At 41.4% G+C, this 22,517-nt stretch overlaps 1 protein-coding gene across 2 annotated transcripts; it reads right to left on the reverse strand.

Annotated features, from left to right (window-relative positions):
• Nucleotides 1–2,443: 2,443 nt before the first annotated feature.
• On the reverse strand, nt 2,444–12,544 carry SPMIP3 (sperm microtubule inner protein 3). 2 transcript variants are annotated; one of them, XM_081905850.1, is made up of 6 exons: nt 12,396–12,544; nt 6,709–6,779; nt 6,473–6,542; nt 5,989–6,081; nt 4,145–4,320; nt 2,444–2,676 (listed from the first exon to the last, which is right to left on the reverse strand). In XM_081905850.1, the coding sequence occupies exons 3-6, from the start codon at nt 6,532–6,534 to the stop codon at nt 2,564–2,566; spliced, it is 444 nt and encodes a 147-aa protein (XP_081761976.1). In that variant the 5' UTR covers nt 6,535–6,542; nt 6,709–6,779; nt 12,396–12,544; the 3' UTR covers nt 2,444–2,563. The 2 variants fall into 2 exon arrangements, with proteins under 2 accessions (XP_081761976.1, XP_081761975.1); XM_081905849.1 differs by lacking the exon at nt 12,396–12,544 and adding an exon at nt 10,873–10,956.
• Nucleotides 12,545–22,517: the final 9,973 nt, after the last annotated feature.

Here is a 22,517-nt window from a genome sequence, read left to right on the forward strand (position 1 = left end):
CTAGTTGGTGCTGACATACTAGCACTAATTACAATGCCCACCCCCCGCCTTTAAAGGAATTTTATTTTGAAATCATACAGACAACAAAAATACAATGCAACCAGATCACTAAAGAGAAAGGAAACAGATTACAGGCTTTAGTGTAGCTTCACTAAGCTTGTGGGACAGTAAAAGTCAAATAGCCTAAGGAGAATCTCATTAACTGTTGAATGAGTTTGAATGTGTACGCTGAATCATAATCAGGACAAATATGATTGGAAGCTTGGGCTTCCATATAGCAGGTAAACAAACCATGGTGCCATAATAGCTTTTAAAAAACTGAACATTTTTGATGCACTTGCTGAGTATGTTTGTACATAAGCATGGTCTTTCACATCCACTGTTGCTTGTGAGGTACATTGTGCTATACACCACTTTGCAGGTGTGTGCAATTGGTTAAGAAGACCTTTATTCAGAAATCCAGGGGTAGGTAATCCAAAATAAGCATTTTCTGTTAAGAAAAGAGAGTGGGATGGATCCAGAGCTGCGTAAGTAGCAGTCCATTCACACAACAGGTCTTCTTGTCTTCCCTCCTCACTTCAGCTCCTTGGACCCCCAACCCTCTTTTTCAAATTGCTTCTCCAGAGATAGTAAGTGTTCACTTTCCCTTTAATCTTTTTGACTGCAACCACATCTATCAGGATGCTTTTCCACCAGAATAAAACAACATTAGTCTTTCTCTCTTTTTGATGTGTGGATTGACTTCCTTTTATCAAAGCAGTATGCTGCTGTTTTCTGTTTTGTTTTGTTTTCTTGCAGTCAGCTATTTTTTGCTAATGCCAAGATTATTTTTGGAGGATGGAAACTTTTTAGAAGAACCCGTCATTGAAGCCAGGAATAGCATTATTGTGTTTAGATTCTGGAGAAGGCTTTGGTTATGGATACTTTTAAAATTCTCCCTATCCAAATATTTCTCTCAAATTTTGGGCTCTATCTTTAAAACTGGCATTCTTACTCGATTAGCAGTGATATGTTCTGAATTTTCAAAATTTACAGGGCATTGATTCTTTTGGCAAAAGTGAGGGATGAGAAGTGAATTTCACTGATTTTTGCCTTCCTCTGCAGCTCCTTTGAAAGTCTGCTCTGGAGTGTTTGGGAGGGGGCGCTCTAGAAGAGGGGAAGGAAGGAATCTGCGAAAACAGTCTCCTTCCACCAATGGGAGGCCTCCTATTACAGAAAACTAATTTAGGATCCAGCCCATAGAATACACATTTCCCCCCCTTGTCTGCTTTCTTTTGTCTCTGCCTTTTAACTTTTTATTCACAATTACTTGTTCTGGTAGCAGGGATAACACATAATAAATCTGCTCAATTTGCTATTTCCAGTTTGCTAGGGATGTTTTTCTAACTACCTATGCACTGGTGCATAGTTCTGTGTTAACTAAAAAATAAAGTGATTCTTTCCACACACCCCTTAGCAACACACATGCTTCTGCACACAGGAAAAATATGCAGCATGCTCTGATAGAACCCCTTTGAAATCACAAATAACTGTTATGTCTGCCAACTTTTAAAATTCCCAGGGGGTAGGTACTAGGTACTGTTTGGTGTTTTTGCAGCAGCAAAGTCTTATACACCTTAAATGACAAGACATATATTATAGCATGAGCTTTCGTAGACAACACTCCATCATTCATTAAAGGTTATCCCGAGTGACACATGGAGGAAGGAAGGCACCAGCTACATTGTATCAATCCCTCACCTTTTCCTTACAGCTTCTTCCAGTAACCTGTGGGTGTTCCTATATTGCAAAAATTGGGATAGGTCTATATATGATACCCTGCATCTCACGTCTTTCCAGTGTTAAACATTCTAGTATGGGTAAAGAGGAAGCAGTTTGCAGAGTTTTACAAAACAGTAATCTCATTCAAGCTGGTCTCTCTAGCTTGGCCATCCTGGTTGCTTCTACATTTCCAGAGCAAGGTGAAAGAAGAGCAGTATTGCTCTAATGGGATGGAACAAGGGATGGGATCCTATTCCTTTTCCCATTTAAGTCCTAGTATGTTTTATTTTGCCCTGCATTGTGCACTATTGCGGGGCAGGGGCGGGGGCACTCAGAAGTGAATATAGTCCTTGTAAGTTCCCTGGAAATATGCATAGGGGACAGAAGTGATCTAAGTACACCTCCCATTGTTGTTTACTCCTGCCTTTCTGGGACAAAGAAGTCATGGTCAATTTTTTTGCCAGGGGTGGGGGAGAGAGAAGAGAAGAAGCCTTTTGTAACATTGATTAACTTCTGCCTGTGCTTTGCAGTTGCAGCTCTGAAAGGCTGCTCCCCCCAAAAAAGATATGTATTCCCCCCCCCCTTTTGATACCTATTACCGTCAAGCTTTTCCATCTCTAAAATCAAGTTTCAGAAGTGTTCAAAGCAGTTCAGAACATATTTAAAATTGCAACACTATCCATATAGTATAAGAAGTCGTCTTTAGTACTTTTGTGAGCGGCAGTCTTGAAAGGTTATTCCATCTTGTTTTTCGATGTGTGTGTGTGTTTTAAAAAAACCCACACAGCTTGGCTGAAAGGATTTATCCAACTCCCATAAATGAAGGTTTAGTTTTGTCTTTCTTCTTTGCAGAAAAACTTTTCCAAACAGACTGCAATTCAGCATCAGTTTTTGGATGATAATCCTCAGCAATGTCTATAATTTAAACATAAAATCATTATTGGCCTTGCTGCTTGAATTCAGAAGGAATTAATGAATTCAAAACCTGGTGATAATTGACTGGCAGCTTCTAACACTTCCATCCCACACACCCCAGTCACATAAAAAAGCATATACCAGACGCTTCATGTAACTATTCCTCAGCAATGTGCCTTTTTCTGAAGGCTCTGTAGATCACTTTAAAACAAAAAACCAAGGTGCCCTGCTATGGCTGTTGCATTTTTATTTCTCATTCTAGCTTTTGACCCATCCGAACTGTGTGTTAGCTCTTCCTCCTCCACATCCACTTGATTGGTTATTCTGAACTGATAAATCATTATTTAATCTCAGCCCAATGGCAGAAGAAGAACTACAAAGCATGGACTAATAAACCATTGTTGATCTTAACCTAGAGACATTGAAACAGTAATAGTTGTATCAAGCAGTGTTGCAGAAAATGAATTTAGTTGCCCAACAGTTCAACTATAAAGCCACATGATTTCTTGGAACACCTCTGCAGAGCGCATGCGGACCTCTAAAAAAAAACTTTGGTTTGTCTTTTCCCCCTTTGTTTGGCACCCACCCCCAACCCTGGTGCCATATTATACTTGGTCCTTTGTTTGAAGAGCTTTACCCTGTAGTTTAAGGCCCAGCTTCTTGTGAGAAGCAAATCCAAAACTCCCATGGGTTCACAGAAGCATTACAGTTCTTTGAATTCAGACCTGTATATTCTCAGAGGATGACAAGCATTGCATACTTCAGAGAAGTTTATCCTTCTGGAAAGGGCGAAGAAGGATATTTTAATCTGTAGGCAATTGTTGGGCAGAAGGGCTTTCTGCCAAAATACCAGTGTTGGGATTATCTCATAGTAGACTGCTAATCCATGAGCTAATAGCTTTACCTGATACGCAGAGCTTGCAGGATTGAAGTTCGTCTTCTTTTTTGCACTACTTTCAATTGCATATGTATTTTTAAAATATCAAAACTTTTGTTTCCCCCCCTCATTTTAAGAAATCAAGCCCTGCAAATCGCTGGTTAAATGCTTGTTAATGTTTAATGCAATTGTTGATTTTCATGAAAACTGTTGGGCTAACCTCTCGCTATATTCTTGCATTTACTCTCTTCCGCTCTAGGTGGGGAACAGTACGATTAGCTCCTTTCCAAGTTGTGATGAAGGCATGTAATGCACATCAACATTTATATAAATATGTTTAACAGTGAAGGATTTTTTTTAAAGCCAGCCTAATGGCTACCTTCCACATTTGTTTCTTAAAAAGGAAGATACTACTGTGCTTTGCTTCTGTGTAAGGTCAAAAGCTTCTGTTGGCCTTTTTATTGCAAAAAAAAAAAAGTATATGAAAGTGAATGTGCAAATCAATACATAAAGTTATTTTTTTATAAGGTGGAAGAGCTTTCCTAACCTAAACATGGGTTGTGTATGTTATCTGGCTAAGAATTTACCCACCTGATTTGTAAAATGGTAATGTGAATGCTTCTCTGTATGTTGTTGTTGTACACCAGTCACTGACTTTCTTCTTGGTCCTCTGGTAGTGAATATATTGCTTCAGAACTATATAGTCATAGTCATGCTGAAGTACAGTTTCGCGTTTTACTGGGACCGTCTGCATTTTTCTATAAAGGCTTTATGAAAAAGATAAAACAATTCAGTAATCTTGTGTTGACACCCGGCTTGGCAAAACATGAGCTGCCTGTAAGAGTAGCCAAATATCTAAATGCTTATTCTAATATCCTATTGAAATGGACCATTCAGTTATAATCCAGCTATAGTCTAATAGGCATTAGCAGCATGACAGCTTACAGCCAGACTCATAATAAGCTCTTGTTTGTACCAACTGAATATCAGGTTCTTGAGGTAGTGCAAATGAGGCTGTGCACTTTGCACTTGCAGCAGAGTAAACTGCATTGATTTTATTCCGTTGTGGAAGCTTACTGTAACATATAATAAATAGCTTTTAATACTAGCTGGAGATTTTTTTTTTTAATTAACTATCCTCATGAGAAACCTTTACTTATGTATCAAGAATTACATGAGAGTACAAAAGGCCTGCATTTATACTATTAACAGTAACTAATGGAGAGTAATGTAGGGCTAATGCACATTCAAAACAGGATTGATCTGGTTGGGAGGGGGAAACCCTATGCTTTAACCACTAGTCCACATTTCCTCTCTTTGGGGATTCATTTTTCTTTTTAAGATAGGGTGACAAATGGGCTAGATGAGTCAAATAGACCAAGCTTTACAATCCATTTTAAACACCCCCAAACTTTCACCTCCCCTTCTTTAGCACTCTGGTAGTTTGTATGTGTGTGCATTAAATTTCTTTTGTGGGTCAGTGTCTGTTCCTCAACACCAGAAGCGTCAAATCTGCATTCAGGTGATGCTAACTAATTCCAGGTTTTCTGTGAGCACTTTTGAGGAAGTTACATTCAGATGTGTGAAGTGACGCTGTTTATGCCAAATTAACGGCTTAGGACTTCTGAGTACTTACTTCAAACACACTTTCTCTTTGTGTGAAAGGCAAAGGCATTATTATTATGTTATTGAATTTATAACCTAACCTCCCTCCCAAAGGAGCCCAGGGCCACAAACAGATACACAATTTAGAAATAAAACATTCTAGTACGGGTTAGAAAACATTCTAAAAGCAGCCATAGTTGGAAACATTATGCCATCCAGCAATTGCCAGGAACGGTATTCTTCAGCCACCTAATGCCTGGATAAAGAGAGACTGTTTTCGAATTCTTCCTGAAAGTTTATGATGACGGAAGCAGGTGCACTTCACTAGGGAGGGCTTTCAGCAAGGGGGAAAACCACTACTGAAAAGATTGTCAGGGGTCAATAAATAATAATAATAATCAGGCAGCCAACATGGTGTCCTCTAAATGTTGGACTGTTGCTTGCATCATGTTGATCTAGTGGTTGTGCTGGCAAGGTATTTCCATCCACATCACCATTCTATGGTGTGCACATGCATGATATCACCAGGTAATAATGGGGTTCTTGAGTATTTCAATAAGGCGTTCCAGTCACCTGAGAGCCGAATGGTGGGAGTAACAAAGGCTCTATCAGTGTTGACCTTTACAGCATTTGATAAATGGGAAGAGTGCAAGACAGGCCCGGGAAAAAGCTTTTGTGTGTCCTACCTGTCACAATAAATTTCTAATGTTAAGGCAGTAAAGGGCCATATGCAGAACTGTCTCGGTGTGCAATTGCTGCCAACTTCTCATACCTTAATTAATTAGAACACCTCCTAAGGGGTGAGCAGCTGTTCAAAATACATTTCATACCTTCTCTCACTTTCAGGAGGGTATTCATAATGAACCCTCGCCGTTTGCCCTGGATAGTAACCAACAACATCCTTTCCCTGATGTAGAATATACCTAGAAAAAGCAAGGGAAATTCATTATTCGGATTCAGTATTCAAATTCTGTGCTGAGATTTGCTGCCTGAAACTCTATACATCTCTACAAATAATTATTAGTGAACTGTTTAAATATGTCACTCAATTTGCATTTGTTGTCTTCTGGAGCTTTCATTTTTTTTACATTAATTAATTAGGCCTGGGTTTTTTTTATTAAAACTTTCTCCAGATTGACAGGTGATAGTAGAGATTATCAAAGTACATGAAATGCAAATTTTAAAGTGTAGATGTTCTCAAATACTGTTCTTGAGCCTTTATAATAAGGATTTGAACTTGCTTGGTTAGCCCAATGTTTTGTGAAATCCTGAACCTGTTTCTGAAGGAACTGGGCTTTGTTTTTGATACTTTACCCTGGAGGCATTTGTGGTGATGTATCTACAAATTGTCGCAGTCTTATTGCTGTACCTGCCATTACAACCCCTGGAAAAAAGAGTAGAGAACGTTAAGGTCTCTTGTTACTAATTCAGTATTTATTCAAAATGTAAAGTCACAGTTACAAGTATACTTGGAAATCTGTTGGAAGAACTATTTCGGTTAGGTAAATTAATATTCTGAGTGAAAATCAACATCTTTTCCAGAAACTCACCTTCTAAAATGGTACTTTTACAGAAAGCTCTTTTGTGGAGGTAGGTTAGATGGTGTTCTTATTTCATAAACCTAGAAATAAATGCATAAATAAGCATAAATGCAATATATGATCAATTGACATCACACTTCACCAGTTCACCACCAGTTTTTAAAAGTACAGTACAGAATAGCTTTCCCCATTTCAATTGCTTAGCACTGGGGGGGGGGGACACTGACCTCATGAAGGGGCTTTGAATAACACTCCTGCAACTAGCTCTGCCCCCTAGGCAGTAACACATATTTTGTCCATGCCCTCTGAGTGACACATGATTGACATGTGAGGGGAGCCTGTACCCATAAAATCCATAGGGTCCCTTCAGTCTGGTGCCAATGACATATCAGCTGTTGCATACCTGTGGGGCAAGGATAGCCAGCACGTGACTTCAATATGTTATCAGTCTACAACTCCCATCATCCCCAGCTCACATGACCAATGAACTGGAATGATGGGAGCTGTAGTCCAACAGCATCTGCTAGGCAACACATTGACTATTCCTTATTTAGAGGATGAAGCTAGTCTGGTATTTTCTCAGAAGCCCCTTCACATGTTTTGTACCCACGTGTGAAGAAAAACTGAAGATAATTTTTGATAAACATTCATCTCTAAGTTGTACCTATTCTTTATAAAAACAAGCAGAAAGAGACTACATTTTGCCCAAGTTTCAAATTGCTGTCTGTTTCATTGGTACGCACTTGGCTGGTTTTGACATTTCTGCCAGTATCCAAGCCCTGACCACTTTCTTCCTGTAGGAACATTTGAAACATGCCACTGTTATTCTGTGCTAGGTGCTGTATCTTAGTACAAGAGGGGGAAAATTCCTGATCTGTCTCAAGGCCAGATTTTTTGGATCCCAGCCATTATTTTAAGATATGACCAGCTGCCTTATATGTTTCTAAAAAGATCTGGAGTTTATAGACCTTGGAATTGGATGAATTACTAGAACCATTTACTTTATATCTTAACGTATCAGTAACAAGCTTTCACTTGGAAGAATGAGTCATGGCTGGCTTGTATAAATGTTGACTCACTAGCATTTGGAAAATATTATAGATTATGCTGTCTGTCAACTGCACCAGCAAATTATGTTTTGGCCACACCACGGCAGACTCCAGACAGGCAAATGTTTAAACCTCTGTGTCTTGGATGAATCAGAGGCCAAGCTGTAGAAAATTCTAGGTCTCTGTCCTAAGTAAATAAAAGTTCTTCCTATGTTGGCTCTAAATAACAGATGACACAATATTGCTGTTCCGTCTTTCACAAACACAGTCCCAGCTGACAACTAAATAATGTGACATTTTGGTTCTTAATATGCACCTTAACTGTTGTGTGGAGTGTAGTCATTGGTCAGAGTGGAACATCCCAAACTAGATGCATGGAAGAGGGAGGAAGTTATTTTGTTGGTTCTCCCTCCCCATGCCTCCCAAAAACCAGCATTTGAAGGTTGGTGGCCCTAAGACAGAATGGGAAGTGACAATGGGGCAGCGGTGTAGTGCGGTATTGGCAGAAATGGGCTTCTCCTCTTCCCACCCATGGAGCAGAAACCTCCACTGGATCCAACATACTTCCACGAACAGAAGGAGCCCTTCCATTTGTGGAACAGCAGGTCTGAATCCAACCCATAGTCTACAAAATATTTTCAAGTTTTGTTATTTCAGTCATCCTTGGAACATGTAGCAGGATGGTGTTTAAAAGTGACAACTCCAATCAAACACACACACAGTGTGAGCTGTTGAGATCTGCTGTTATATTTACTAACATTTTCATGTTCCTGACAGCCAGTTATGCTCAACAGTTGCCTTCATAATTGTCAGCGATGCCATGAGAGCTTTCATTTCCCCTTCATGACACACGTCAACATTTTCTGATTTAGCTTTTACCCTTTTCCTGTTAATTCTAGAAGAACTTGTTGATTTACATGCTCTCTAGTCAAGTGTCATTTTCAGTGTGACACTTATATGCACCAATAACAATTGTGTACAAGTAAATGTCATGCTATACAAATTAAGAGATCATAAAAGTCATATGTGGGTATTTATACACAAATGATGGGTTGGAACCTTTGCAGGTTTTACCCAAAAGCTCTTGGTGCACTTCATAAAATCTTGAAATGATGTCTACTTGCTTGGTCAACATACTCCTTTTTTAAAACTAGTGCATTCAATCATTTAGGAGTATATATAACTCTTAGGAGCATTGTCTGCAAACTTATGAGAAATAATTTGTGCCGCCACCACCACCTCTCTCTCTCTCTCTCTCTCTCTCTCTCTCTCTCTCTGTGTGTGTGTGTGTGTGTGTGTTTGTGAGCGTAATGAGTGGGATTTTTGCTGTCTTATTGTTGGTTTTGAATTATTACATTGTTTTCAATAGGTTCTTGTAAGCCACAAGGAAATGTTTGTTTATGTCTATATTAATGCAACCCAGTGTTCACCTCCCCTTTCAACCCTCTGCGAACCCCCCCCCCCCAAGAAAGTACCTTTCTCTGAAGGTCTCCCAATCCTCTGGGAGGTGGAAGCAGTAGTCTGTTCTGCTCATGTAAGGACAGCACTGCATTCAATTTTTAAAAAATTAGGGCAGGTTTCACAGAAATCACATTTCTCTCGCTAGATATTCAACCCATTATATATTGCTATAGAGGTGGAATGGATTATATGCGGTCACAGAACTGTGCCACGGGCTTGCCATCTTTTCTTATAAGCCCCCCAATTAACCTTTTGATCTAAATAAAGTTCTGTTCACTATCACAGCTAGAGTCTTCTGCTTCTTTGTTTTTTTGTTTTTTTTTGGATTAGTTCCATAATGAAGTTATTTTTACCACACTTATCTGCCAGACTCAATTATGACTCATGGTCATTGGAGTGAGCTATTTTGTAAGGGCACGGGCAAAATATTGCACATAGTAGTCAGCTTGCTTGAATTCAAAAGCAGCATTTGTTAGATCTCTGGGTTTTGCAGTGTGCATCAGCAGAACCTTGGATTAATGCTCTGCTCACCAAACAATCCATTTGTAATGGTCTGCATTTCCTTTTGCTTCCTTTTCCAGTGCTGATTTGGGATATCAGTAATGACCACCAGTGCCCATAGTCTTCAATGATACCTTGAGATCATATTATCTTGTTACTATAATTTTAAAGTTTTTAAGTTTTGGCTTGAAAAGAAGGTTCCAATTTCAAGCTATTGCAATAAAAAAAATGCATGGGACAAAATATCTCGGGCGATATTGAGGCTGCATTCCGGGGGTCCAAAATCATGTATAGCCAGAGCAGCCCCACAACCACCCTCATGTGACCATCCCTACCTTTCCACAGTAGAAACAGACCTTGGCTTACGTGCAAGCACAGGTGCCAACTTGAATAAAATACAGGGAGGGGGGAGTTGATCACATCAAGTTGTATCTAGCGCAGAGTTCTAGTGCAGCTGCACTTCTCCCCACACTGATTTTAAAGGTTCACGCGGGGGGGGGGGGGAGTACAGGGCAGAATTTTGTTCCACTTGGACAAGTCTCTTGTGACGGAAGAACAGGAACGTTGTGTCGTTTCACTTATGAAAGATGAAGGAAATTGCGCCACTGCTGCACTTCTTGGCAGAGTTTGCAGTGTGGAGAGAAGCAATTTAAGAGGATGTCACAAACCAACTAATTCAGGTTGGCTCTGCGATACAAAACCATTTGTCCCAGAATAACAGTCCTTGCTGATGCAGCATTCGCTTGTAATGTGCAACCGCTGGAAAGAACAAATACAGACGTAGCTTCTCCAACTTAGTTTGTGGGAGGGGATTAAGTTTTTCATGAAGGCAATCTGTATTAAATTTGTACTGGAGCTCAGCCCTGACACCTTGTTTTCAAAGCCAGGGCTTAATCATGAGATACATGAAAAGGAAAAAATGCCCTTGAATAAGCTGAGCACATTTATATGACCACTGAGGAAGTGCAGAATCCCGGCACATCAGCAACTAAAGGACCTCTAGATCAGAAAGCGCTGTTTCCAGACTGACTTGGGAGCCTGGCATCGCTTTATTTTTCTTAAGCACTAAAGTTCATACAATTTAATAATATGTCTAGTTGCAGGACACAAGTGATGTTTCCTCTTTCTACAAGGTTGTGTATGGATAGATAGACTCTCTTACCTCTCTGCCCTATAGTTTTGGAAATGAATTTTTAACTGTGGGTCACTTGAACACGCCTTAAGCGGAAAGATGTGAGTCCAAACGAAAACGCTGGTGTAAACCACCCACCTCTGCAGGATGATGAAAGAAAATTGCATCCTTGCCTGAGGCCATGAACTCAAGGTCTGTGTAGCATTGTGATGCAAGTGCTATTGTGATGCAGTAAATACAATCAGTTGGGAAGTGCTGGGAAGAATCCAGAGTCACGCACAGCTGCAATTTATTCAGAAACCTTCATGTTAGGAACAGCTAGAGCTGGGATCAGTATGACATAGTGAATAGTATATTGTAAGGGTAGGAAAATCCCCATCATCATTGGCTGTGCAGGCTTGGGCTGATGGGAGATGGAGCCCATCTGGAGGGCCATGAGCTCCTCACCACTGGCTTAAAGGGTTAGGACTAAATGAGAATAATTGTCAATGGTTTCATGCACACAAAAATAAAGAAAAAAACTACAGTGGTACCTCAGGTTACATACGCTTCAGGTTACAGACTCCGCTAACCCAGAAACAGTGCTTCAGGTTAAGAACTTTGCTTCAGGATGAGAACAGAAATCGTGCTTCAGCGGTGCGGCAGCAGCAGGAGGCCCCATTAGCTAAAGTGGTGCTTTAGCTAATGGTTAAGAACAGTTTCAGGTTAAGTACAGACCTCTGGAACAAATTAAGTACCGGTACTTAACCTGAGGTACCACTGTATCGATAATATACAGGCAAAATCAGCAAAATACAGGCAAAATCAGCAAAATTTAAAAACCAGTGTGTAGAGAAGCTTATTTTTTGTTTTCATGTGTAGCCTGGGGCTGAAAGTGCCAACTGCAGGCTACGTATGAAAACAATTTAATTGAGATTTCATAGCTTCGAAAAGACCACCTCCACCATTTACCAACTCTGGTTTAGTTCAGGCCTAAACTAAACCGTGGTTTGCTACTGCATGAATGAGCTCTGTACACGCACACTTTCCACCTTAGTTCACTCTAATTCAAATAGCACAAGTGCTGTTTTGCAATTCCATCAAAACTACTTGCTCTCCAAAGCAAGCTTGCGAGCCATAGCTCATTTCTGGCTTGGGCGAATACCAAAATGTAGAGTCAGGAAAAGGCTTCAGTCCCCTCCTTGCAGTGCTTTCTTCGGCCCTTTTTATCCCACCTACTGCTAGCAAGCCTTTCAGAAGAAGAAGAAGAAGAGTTTGGATTTGATATCCCGCTTTATCACTACCCGAAGGAGTCTCAAAGCGGCTAACATTCTCCTTTCCCTTCCTCCCCCACAACAAACACTCTGTGAGGTGAGTGGGGCTGAGAGACTTCAGAGAAGTGTGACTAACCCAAGGTCACCCAGCAGCTGCATGTGGAGGAGCGGGGAAGCCAACCCGGTTCACCAGATTACGAGACTACCGCTCTTAACCACTACACCACACTGGCTCTCAGGATTTTAACCAAGTGAGGACAGATGTAGTCTTCTTTTGCTTGCCTCACCCACATACTGTACCTGTCAAAGGATTCCCTCAGTGCCATGTTTCATTGAGAGGGCCCAAAATAGATGGAATTAAAAGTTTTCATTTGATGGATGGTGAAGCACCAGCTCACATTTAGATGCCAATGCTAACTATTTGTGTGTGTGTGTGTGTGTGTGTGTCTATCCACCAACAATTATACTTGAACATCTGCCAACAGCATCACAATATTATGGCCAGTGATGTGCTGACACAACAGTTGGTTTGCCTTGTTCTTCTAAGCACATTTTTGCTGGCACAACAAATTTTAGGGCAAAGCTGTAAAAGAGCGATTCACAGATGACTAGCAGTGATGGAGTCTCAAACGCATTGGTGGAATTTCACCAATTTCAGTGATGGGCAAATCCCATTCACCCGTTAAATTACATGCTGAAGCTTACACAGTACATTAGGGGCACTCAACAATGATAAAACCTAAAGGTTAGATTTCAAGGATAAAACATTGTAGGCCCATTTTTCACAGTTGCTTTCACCTATACATAACATAGCTTGCTGCCAAATTGATGCGACAGAACTTTAAACGGCTTACAGCATAAATCAGAATCTAGTAGCAGTGCATTAGTCGTGATTATGAACATGAATTAAGACAAAAACAAATCCTGTACTGGGAGTTCTGGACACATATCTACAGTATTTCATTCGACCTGAATATGTTGCATTTTTGTAGTGATGAAAATTGACCAGCTTTATGAAGACACAACTGTTACATTGTGCTGGTCAGGCTTGCTTTTGGAGTTTCCTGGCCTTTGTGAAGAGGACCGCCTTCCATTTGAACTAATCCTATACTGCTGTTTATTTGTATTTACAGTGGTAGGTAAAGGGACCCCTGACCATTAGGTCCAGTCATGACCGACTCTGGGGTTGCGGCACTCATCTTGCTTTATTGACCGAGGGAGCCAGCGTACAGCGTCCGGGTCATGTGGCCAGCATGACTAAACCGCTTCTGGCAAACCAGAGCAGCGCACGGAAATGCCGTTTACCTTCCCGCCTGAGCGGTGCCTATTTATCTACTTGCACTTTGACGTGCTTTCGAACTGCTAGGTTGGCAGGAGCTGGGACCAAGCAACGGGAGCTCACCCCGTTGCGGGGATTCGAACCGCCGACCTTCTGATCAGCAAGGCCTAGGCTCTGTGGTTTAACCCACAGCGCCAACCGCATCCCTATTTACAGTGGTACCTCGGGTTAAGTACTTAATTCGTTCTGGAGGTCTGTTCTTAACCTGAAACTGTTCTTAACCTGAAGACCACTTTAGCTAATGGGGCCTCCTGCTGTTGCCGCGCCGCCACTGTGCGATTTCTGTTCTCATTCTGAAGCGAAGTTCTTAACCCGAGGCACTATTTCTGGGTTAGCGGAGTCTGTAACCTCAAGCGTATGTAACCCGAGGTACCACTGTATTTATTATTACATTTATATCCTGCCTTTTCTCCAAGGAGCTCTAGGTAGCATACATGGTTTTCCTCCCTCCTCATTTTATCCTCACGGCAACCCTGTGAGGGAGGGCATGCTGAGAGATTGTGACTGGCTCAAGGTCTCCTAGCAAGCTTCATGGCTGAGTGGGAATTTGAACTCTGGTCTCTTAGGTCCCAACCCAACACCCTAACCACTACACCACACTGGCTCAGGAATATGTGGCAACATTTCAAATCACATGGTGGGGTGTTTTTTGTTCTTGATTTGGTTGAGCTGTCACCCCTTGTCCTGGTAAAATGCTCATCATGTGGACTCTCCTTCCTTGGAGATTTTTAGGCAGAGGTTGGATGGCTATCTGTCATGGATGCTTTAGCTGAGATTCCTGCATGGCAGGGGGTGGACTAGATGGCCCTTGGGGTCCCTCCCAACTCTACAATTTTATGATTCTATGATTTTATAAGTAACATAAAATTATAGCCTTGGGATATGGCTGCTGCACTCTGGGTAAGTGTGTGAATGGGACGGCTGTTCCCCCCCCCCAATAAGTATTGAATATTGATTTTCTTAATCCATCCACAAAGAGCAGTGCTCACAAACTATGAACTGAATATATCAACAGAGTGGGTCTTAGCAGAATTGTGTACATACTGAATTATTACATAATCAAATTACTAATAACAGGAGATTCTAGTACAGTGGTACCTCAGGTTACAGACGCTTCAGGTTACAGACTCCGCTAACCCAGAAATAGTACCTCAGGTTAAGAACTTTGCTTCAGGATGGGAACAGAAATCGTGCGGCTGCAGCGGGAGGCCCCATTAGCTAAAGTGGTACCTCAGGTTAAGAACTATTTCAGGTTAAGAATGGACCTCCAGAACGAATTAAGTTCTTAACCCGAGGTACCACTGTACTGTACGCATTATTATGTCACCTTCTTAATAGTAATTCCACCTACATCTATCTTCAGATCAGTTAAAACCACCCACTCAAGTTTAAAATACTCTGACTAGCATCTTTCTATACAAAGACTCCTTAAACATGAAATTAGGGTTAACACAGTTCTGGCAATAATGGTAGCGATAATTAGGTGTTCTGATGCTGAGTCGAATTAGCTTCATAGGCTAATCTGTACACATGGTGACCTACACATTTGTGACAAAGATGAATTAGCTATTTATTTAGCAATGACTTTTCTCTATCTGAAACTGGAATTTGTTACTGAATTGCAGTTGTGGAATGGGTTAGTGTGCTGGGGTGCAGGTAGGTGCTTTGGAAAGGGCAACTGTTACAATTTGTTGGAACGTGTGGGACTTTAATGAACTATTTATAACAAAACATCCAAATGCCTCACTTGAAAGGCTAGATATACCCAAATCTGGAGGAGGCAAAGGGTTAGTACACTCTGTAAAAAGCAGGTTTCAAAACTGCGAAAATTATTTTGGAACATCTGCTCACCTGGTTCCATAAGCCAGTACTTGGTTATCCTTGGTTACCCTCTTAAGTGAACCTGAAAATAAAAAGGATTGCATGCAAAGATATCTGGAAGCCTTCAGAGACTGGAAGATCCCGGTGAGACTTCAAGGATCAGGGGCAGGATATCTAGGGCATGTACAAAAGATCACACAAAGAAGTTACTTCATTAAGGTTTGTTGGCATTTAAACAGTTTTAAAGATACAGTGGTACTTCGGTTTTCGAATGTAATCCATTCCGGAAGACCATTTGAGTTCTGAAATGTTTGAAAACTAAAAACTCAATCGCCAACAGCTAGGCCTCAGGATCTTGCACTCAGCGGAAGCCGTGTGGCATGTTTGACTTCCGAGGCGTTTTTGAAAACCGAAGCATTTACTTCTGAGTTTACGGCGTTCGAAAATTGAAATGTTCGTCAACGGAGACGCTCGAAAACTGAGGTACCACTGTACAAAGAGAGAGCAAGAGATGTTTAATCAGAGCAGTAGTGCCTACAAACCAGAATGGTGGGAGAGAGAACAGTGGCCTCTTTTGGTCAAATTTAAGTAATGCAGCCAGACCTGCCTGCATAGAAAAAAAAATTGTGTAGCATAGTGGATAAAACATTGGACTGCTGGGTAAGGGTGGGCAAATCGGTTTTGGTTTCTCTCTCTCAGTTTCTCATTTCTCTTAAGTTCAGTTTGCCATCATTTCCACATCAGTTTGAGGATCTTTTTTTAAAAAAAGTCCTCATCAAAATTCATTAGTGTTTAGCACAAATTTCTCTTAATATGCACATTTTCATGCAATTTTGCCTGATATAAGTATTTTGGCAAGAAATTTCCTGTAATATAATGAATTTTGTATGCTGTTTTCAATAATATATGTATTTTTATACACACTTTGCCCCAGTGTAAGCATTTTGTACACATCTGTTGGTTGGAGAACTGCACTGCAAAACTTAGAGAAGTGCAGATGTCAAAGGATGGCTGTGTTTCAGTTTGTGCGTTGTTTCAGAAAGTCTGGATTAGGGCAGGTCACCTTTAAATGAACAATGAGTCAAATTGCCCATCCCTATCTACTAGGTTGCCTTGGGCCTGGGAGTCTCTCGCAGCCTCACCTTACTGCACAGGGCTTTTGTGAGCAGCCAAGGGAGAATAACCTGATATGCCATTTTGAGCTGTTTAGATGAAGGCTTGGATCAAAATGTAACAAAACTTGAAGTCAAAATAGGAGAGTACACAAAGAAGTGGCTCTAAATGCCTCAACGTCCAAGAGTTGCTGAATTACAACTCCGTAATCCCTGGCCATGATAGAGCCAGTGTGGTGTAGTGGTTAGGAGAGGTAGACTCATAATCTGCTGAACCGGGTTCGCATCTCCACTCCTCCACATGCAGCTGCTGGGTGATCTTGGGTTAGTCACACTTCTCTGAAATCTCTCAGCCCCACCCATCTCACAGGGTGTCTGTTGTGGGGGAGGAAGGGAAAGGAGATTGTTAGCCGCTTTGAGACTCTTTAAGGTAGTGATAAAGCGGGATATCAAATCCAAACTCCTCTCCTTCTTCTTCTAGAGTAATCCCTTCCTATTACCACAAACAAAATAAAATATGGAGAATCAGAAGGAAGCAAATATTCAATAATGCCAGAAGCTTTTCTTGATTTGGTAAGGAAACAAAGTGCTGAATGGTGCACTGTCCAGATGAAACCCACTGTCAGGAGTGCTCTGCTTACTTTTTGACACATTTGAAGGCAAATCTATCAAATCCATACAGCTGTCTACCAGCTCTATCTGGTACACAGGGTGAGACCTTACCTGCCCATTGACTGTCTCGCCAGAGTGGTGCATGCTCTGGCTATCTCCCACTTGGACTACTGAAATGCACTCTACATGGGGCTCCCTTTGAAGGTGACCCGGAAACTACAACTAATCAAGAATGCAGCAGCTACACTGGTGACTGGAGGTGGCTGCCGGGACCATATAACACCGGTCCTAAAAGACCTACATTGGCTCCCAGTACGTTTCCGAGTACAATTTAAAGTGTTGGTGCTGACCTTTAAAGTAAGGTTGCCAGAATTTTTTCAATGAATCCGGGGACACTTTTCAACTTCCTACTAAATAGATAGATTTTGTCAGGGAACTGATTTGTAAATCCGGGGACTGTCCCTGGGAAATGGGGATGTCCGATAACCTTACTTTAAAGCCCTAAACGGCCTCGGCCCAGTATACCAAAAGGAGCATCTCCACCCCCATCATTCTCCGAGGTCCTCCTGTGAGGGCCTTCTCACAGTTCCCTCACTGTGAGAAGTGAGGTTACAGGGAACTAGGCAGAGGGTCTTCTGGGTAGTGGTGCCCGCCCTGTGGAACGCCTTCCCATCAGAGGTCAAGGAAATAAACAGCTATCTGACTTTTAGAAGACATCTGAAGGCAACCCTGTTTAGGGAAGTTTAAAATGTTTAATGTTTTAGCGTGTTTTTAATATTCTTTTGGGAGCCCCCCAGAGTGGCTGGGGAAACCCAGCCAGATGGGTGGGGTATAAATACTAAATTATTCTTCTTCTTCTTCTTCTTCTTCTTCTTCTTCTTCTTCTTCTTCTTCTTCTTCTACAATATAAGAATCAAAACATAGTAATCCTTTGAAATGTACACTTACCTGAATTTTGCAATGCAACTCGCCAAGATGAAAAACTGAAGAGGTGTCCTGGGTAGGCCACAGTTTATCCCCCTCCCCCTGAGGTGGACCTGAGCATGCCCATTGGCTGGCCAGGACTGCCTCCTGGGAAATGCCCACATCCAGGCCTGGCTGCTATTAGCCAATCTGCAGGTAGGCCTGCAATGCTTCCCAGCTAGATCATGAATGTGGCTGTGGCCAGGCTGCAATGTCACCTGACCATTAAAGGTAAGTGGATCTCTCCAACCAAACAATGTTTACAAAACTGCACGTATTATGTAAAAGTGTGCATAAAAATGAAAATACTGGCGAAAATAAAATACAAAAATGCATCAAATCAGGGGAAATTGGTTGCAAAATGTTAAGGCAAAACTGCATACAAAAATGTGCTATATTAGGAGAAATTGGCATGAAAGCTGAGTTTCTAAAATTGAAGCTTTTCTGTTTTACTGTGCCTCAGAGTTTTATACCATAGTCTATGCCTATCCATACTTAGGTACTTGCTTGTGTATCTACTTCTGGAAGCCAGATAGCTTTTGGGATTTGCCTACAGGACAGCTAGGATGGTTGTTGTTGTTTTTTATAATGATTTATTAAGTATCCAGTTAGAGTGGTGGTAGTGCTTGCTATCCAGTTTGGTGATTGCTGAATGTTTTAGGTAACTGGGGTTGAACACAAGTGAAGGTTAGTAAGAAAAGGCGTTTTTCAACACCCACTCAGCCTGCAAGCTCCGTAGTGAGCTTCCCACAACCGCAACGGCATATATTATGTGAATTGCTCCTTCTTTAGTTAAACTCAGTGATTGTGATGGAATGTAAGGGAGGAAGTGAGCTTTGGAGCATGTCAGGCTCAAGTCATTTAGCATGTTCATCTCTATTTCTCTGTAACAGCTGAACCAGGGGAGGCCATGAATGCCCTAAACCTAGAGTGGTGTCAGGATGCAGTCAGGGGCTGGATGAGACCTGATAAATTGACTGTATTCTGACAAGAGGGTGACTCTATGGATGTGTGGCTCCAAGATTTCTGAACTAGCTTGGGCACCCGCCCAGGATGTGGTTGTGCTCCCTCTGAAGGAGTATCTTTTGGTGGTGTTCTTACATCCATCACTGTCACTAGTGGCTAGGAATGCCCATTACCAATTTTTGTTAGGGAGGGAACCATTCCTGGACAGGGATAGCCTTCCTACAGTAGCCTATGGACTGGTGACCTGAGAATTAGGCTACTGTAATGTGCTATATGTGGGCCTACCCTTCTGCCTGGTTCAGAAGCTGCAGTTAGTGCAGAAAGCAGTTGTTAGGGTGCTTAGTGGGACATCCAGGTTTATGCACATATTGCTGCAGTGTTGATAGATCTGCTAGTTGCCTATTAGCTACAAAGTTCAGTTTTGTTGATGACATTGAAAGTCCCAAACCACTTGGGAGCAGGCTACCTGTACCAGTACAGACCAAGCCAGCAGATGGTCACTTGGTGACACATGGAAGTGGACCTTCTCAGTGATAGCAACTCCTCATTGGAATGTCCACCTTTGGGTAATTCCTGAGGCACAGACAATAAAAGCATTTAAGCACCTCTTAAAAACTTGCATGCTCACCCAACCTTTCCCAGACTCTGACCAGTGCTTTCCCCCCCTGTGGGAACGCAGGGGGACGCATACCCTAAACATTTTGTGAATCTTTGTACTTTTGTCTATTTACTGTATTTATTTTTCCTGATTTGAACTATAAAATGGTGATTTTCTTGAGTCAAAATGAGAGTACCCCTAAACATTATTTTTAGGGGGAAAAGCATTGACTCTGATTCTTAATTTTTAATTCTCTGTTTCTGTGTACTGCCCAGTTTTATCTGTTTTGTTCTGTTTTGGACTAGCTTTTATGTAAGCCACTTATATTTTTTATTATATTGGGTGACATAATTTTTTACACATAAATAAATGTTATAGAAATGAGACTAGTAAGGTTCTATATCAGAAAACAGGGTTGTTGTGGAGGAAAGGTAATGTTTTTATACTTTAAAGAGGACCCTTTCTGTGCCAGCTTGCCATTCAAGGAATCTCTGTCTCTGTCCTGGAACTTATGTATATGGCAGAGGATTCTGGGAAGTATTCTAAATTGTCCAGTTGGTTCAAAGGAGTTTCTTTCCTGGCCTGTTGGGCCTTGTCCCACTGCAAGCCACACCCAGGTTTCCACCATGGGTGAGAACTGTATGGGAAAACTGCCTATTTCACATTATCTTTCAGGGAAGCGTGCCCATGTCCATTATGGATCTTCTCCGTGAAGACACCTGATAACATTGACTGAGGAACCTCAGTGTTTGCTGGAAATAACTTGGAAAGCAGTGCTGAAGGGGCACAGAAGAAATGTTTGGCGACTGTAACATGCCAACGAAAAGAAAATATGCATTTGTTTGACCACCAGATGGTGTCGTTGCTTCAAAGATGGAACGCAGTCTTGTTTTGGTAGCGCTAGAGGGCTGTAGTCAATTGTTTTTAAAGTACTTTTAAAAGTCGATGCTTTTATGCTTTTTTGTTGCTTTAAAAAAACAACAACCCACAAATCTTGACATTGCTAAGTTCAATGAATCAAACCCAACTCTGTCTAATTTGTCCAGCTCCACCCTGGCTGGAGCAAATGCAAATAAATGAAGTTGCTTCAGAAGACTGAAAACAGTGTAGTTATTGTTTGGTTTGGCTCTGTTTGCCAATAAACATCAAAACATAGTTTGGAGCATGGAGTACTACTGTCATAGAGAACTTTTGTTCCATGTTTTTTCTGGTAGGTTTCCAGATCTAAGCCATGTTGGCATTTGAACGTAGGCAGACAGAAGCATTTCATTCAGTTCTCATTGGCCCAAGAGGCAGCACAGTGTGTTCAGTTCTGATCTGACAGCCGATCACATCAACTGTCAAAGTGTTACTTCCCGTCATGGAGAGTCATGATCGAGGAGCTTAAGATAAATCTGTAAAGCTTGGCAAAGACAAAAGATGTAAATGAGTGGTTGTTTTTCTGTGTCATACAATAGAAGCAAAAGGGAGACAAGCTTGCCTCTGAATCTGAGCGACAAATTTTTGCATGGACATGAATCGGAGTGTGTTCACACATTGCAAATTGGCAAGAGGCAGATTTGTGAGTGAAGTTGGGCTTTTAATTAATAACATTTGCATCCCATGCTTCCTTCAGGGGTTGCTCACATGGGGCTTCTACCATGTTATCCTCCCAATAACCCTGTGTGGTAGGTCTCCTAATTAAAGATCTGGCACAACTACAGTATCACAATGACTTTTAACTTCATGTTGCCTTGTAGAAACTTGTTCATCTCCCTGTAGCCAGGAAATGTATGTCTGAAAGGGAAACTCAGGCATGCCATCTCCTCACGGAGGAGTTGTACAAATTCACTTTTTGTGCATGACCACATTTTGTAGAGATCTCTTGTTCATCTGCTTTCCACCACGTGTTAAAATTTACTAAGCCACCACTAGGGTCACTGCTTTTAACAACAGCAATAAAATAGAATTAAAATAACAAAAGCCCTCGAGGATGATTCATTGCCATTTTGTGCACTACGCAAATAAATTAAAATTCAAACAAAAATAAATAAAAAGGGAGAGTTAATATAGAAAAGGAGGAGATGGTTTAAGGCATCTTGGCCACATAAATGGGATAAATGAATGTATTGGACTGTCAGCTATGATGTAAAAGTGTCAAGGAAAACTGACCAAATGCTCTCATATTTCTGTTCTTTGTACTCAGGTTGACCCATTGCCAGCTCAAAGAAGGAAAGGGCATGCAAATCATTCATCTATTGTTGTATGGAAGGTGATGGCTTCTCCCTACAGTGGTGAAGCACACCATGCAGCCGGCTGACCCTCGTGACACATGACCCATAGTTGCCGGAGTCACTGCTTGAACAATTGGGCCCATCTGTCTCTCAGGGATTCTGAGTATTCATTGTATAATCCTGACAGTCTGATCCTATGACTCAGTGTTCTGCATCTGAAGTACACAGGATCTGATTTAAATATTCCTCTGCTGGTGCTGTACGCAACAGGTGCTGAAACACTAGGGACTGAATCAGACCGCTGCTTGAGCACTTGCATCGCAGCTGTTATGAGCATTCATGGATGCTTCTGGTCTGGCATTTTCACTCCAAGTGGCATCTAAGATCTGGTGTAAGATGCAAGCATTGTTGAGTTGTTTGGAGACATTGACCATGAACCTTCCAAATTCATGGAAGTGAGGAATTGTCCTGAAAATCCAACACAAATGAGTGAATTACAGAATGGAAACTAAAACAGAATGGACTGACTGTACCAGAAATTTGTAGAATACAGTACAAATATATCCAGATATACAATCTTTAGAAAAGTCAGAATATGTTACCCCAGCAGGAGGGAACCTATGGTCTTCAGGATGATGTTGGACTCCCATATCCATGAACCCCAGCCAGCATGAGTCATTAAGAGTTTGGGTTTATTTAGATTTCCTAGAAATAATTTATCCTTATTACTGCTTGGGTGGAATAGCCCATTGTAATGAACTGGAAAAGAGGAAGAGATTTCAATATCTAAAATGGGGT

This window comes from Podarcis melisellensis (genome assembly GCF_964234715.1).
Source record: "Podarcis melisellensis genome assembly, chromosome: 3".
Taxonomy (NCBI): domain Eukaryota; kingdom Metazoa; phylum Chordata; class Lepidosauria; order Squamata; family Lacertidae; genus Podarcis; species Podarcis melisellensis.

What these genes read in the sequence shown, in the direction of transcription:
- SPMIP3 (XM_081905850.1), bottom strand. Translation starts at nt 6,534, where the DNA reads ATGGCAGGTACAGCAATAAGACTGCGACAATTTGTAGATACATCACCA. An exon ending in CCTCCTGAAAGTGAGAGAAG is followed by an intron (nt 4,321 to 5,988) that starts GTATGAAATGTA and finishes TTTTTCATAAAG; the next exon opens with CCTTTATAGAAAAATGCAGA. An exon ending in ATTACCATTTTACAAATCAG is followed by an intron (nt 2,677 to 4,144) that starts GTGGGTAAATTC and finishes TTTAAATTATAG; the next exon opens with ACATTGCTGAGGATTATCAT.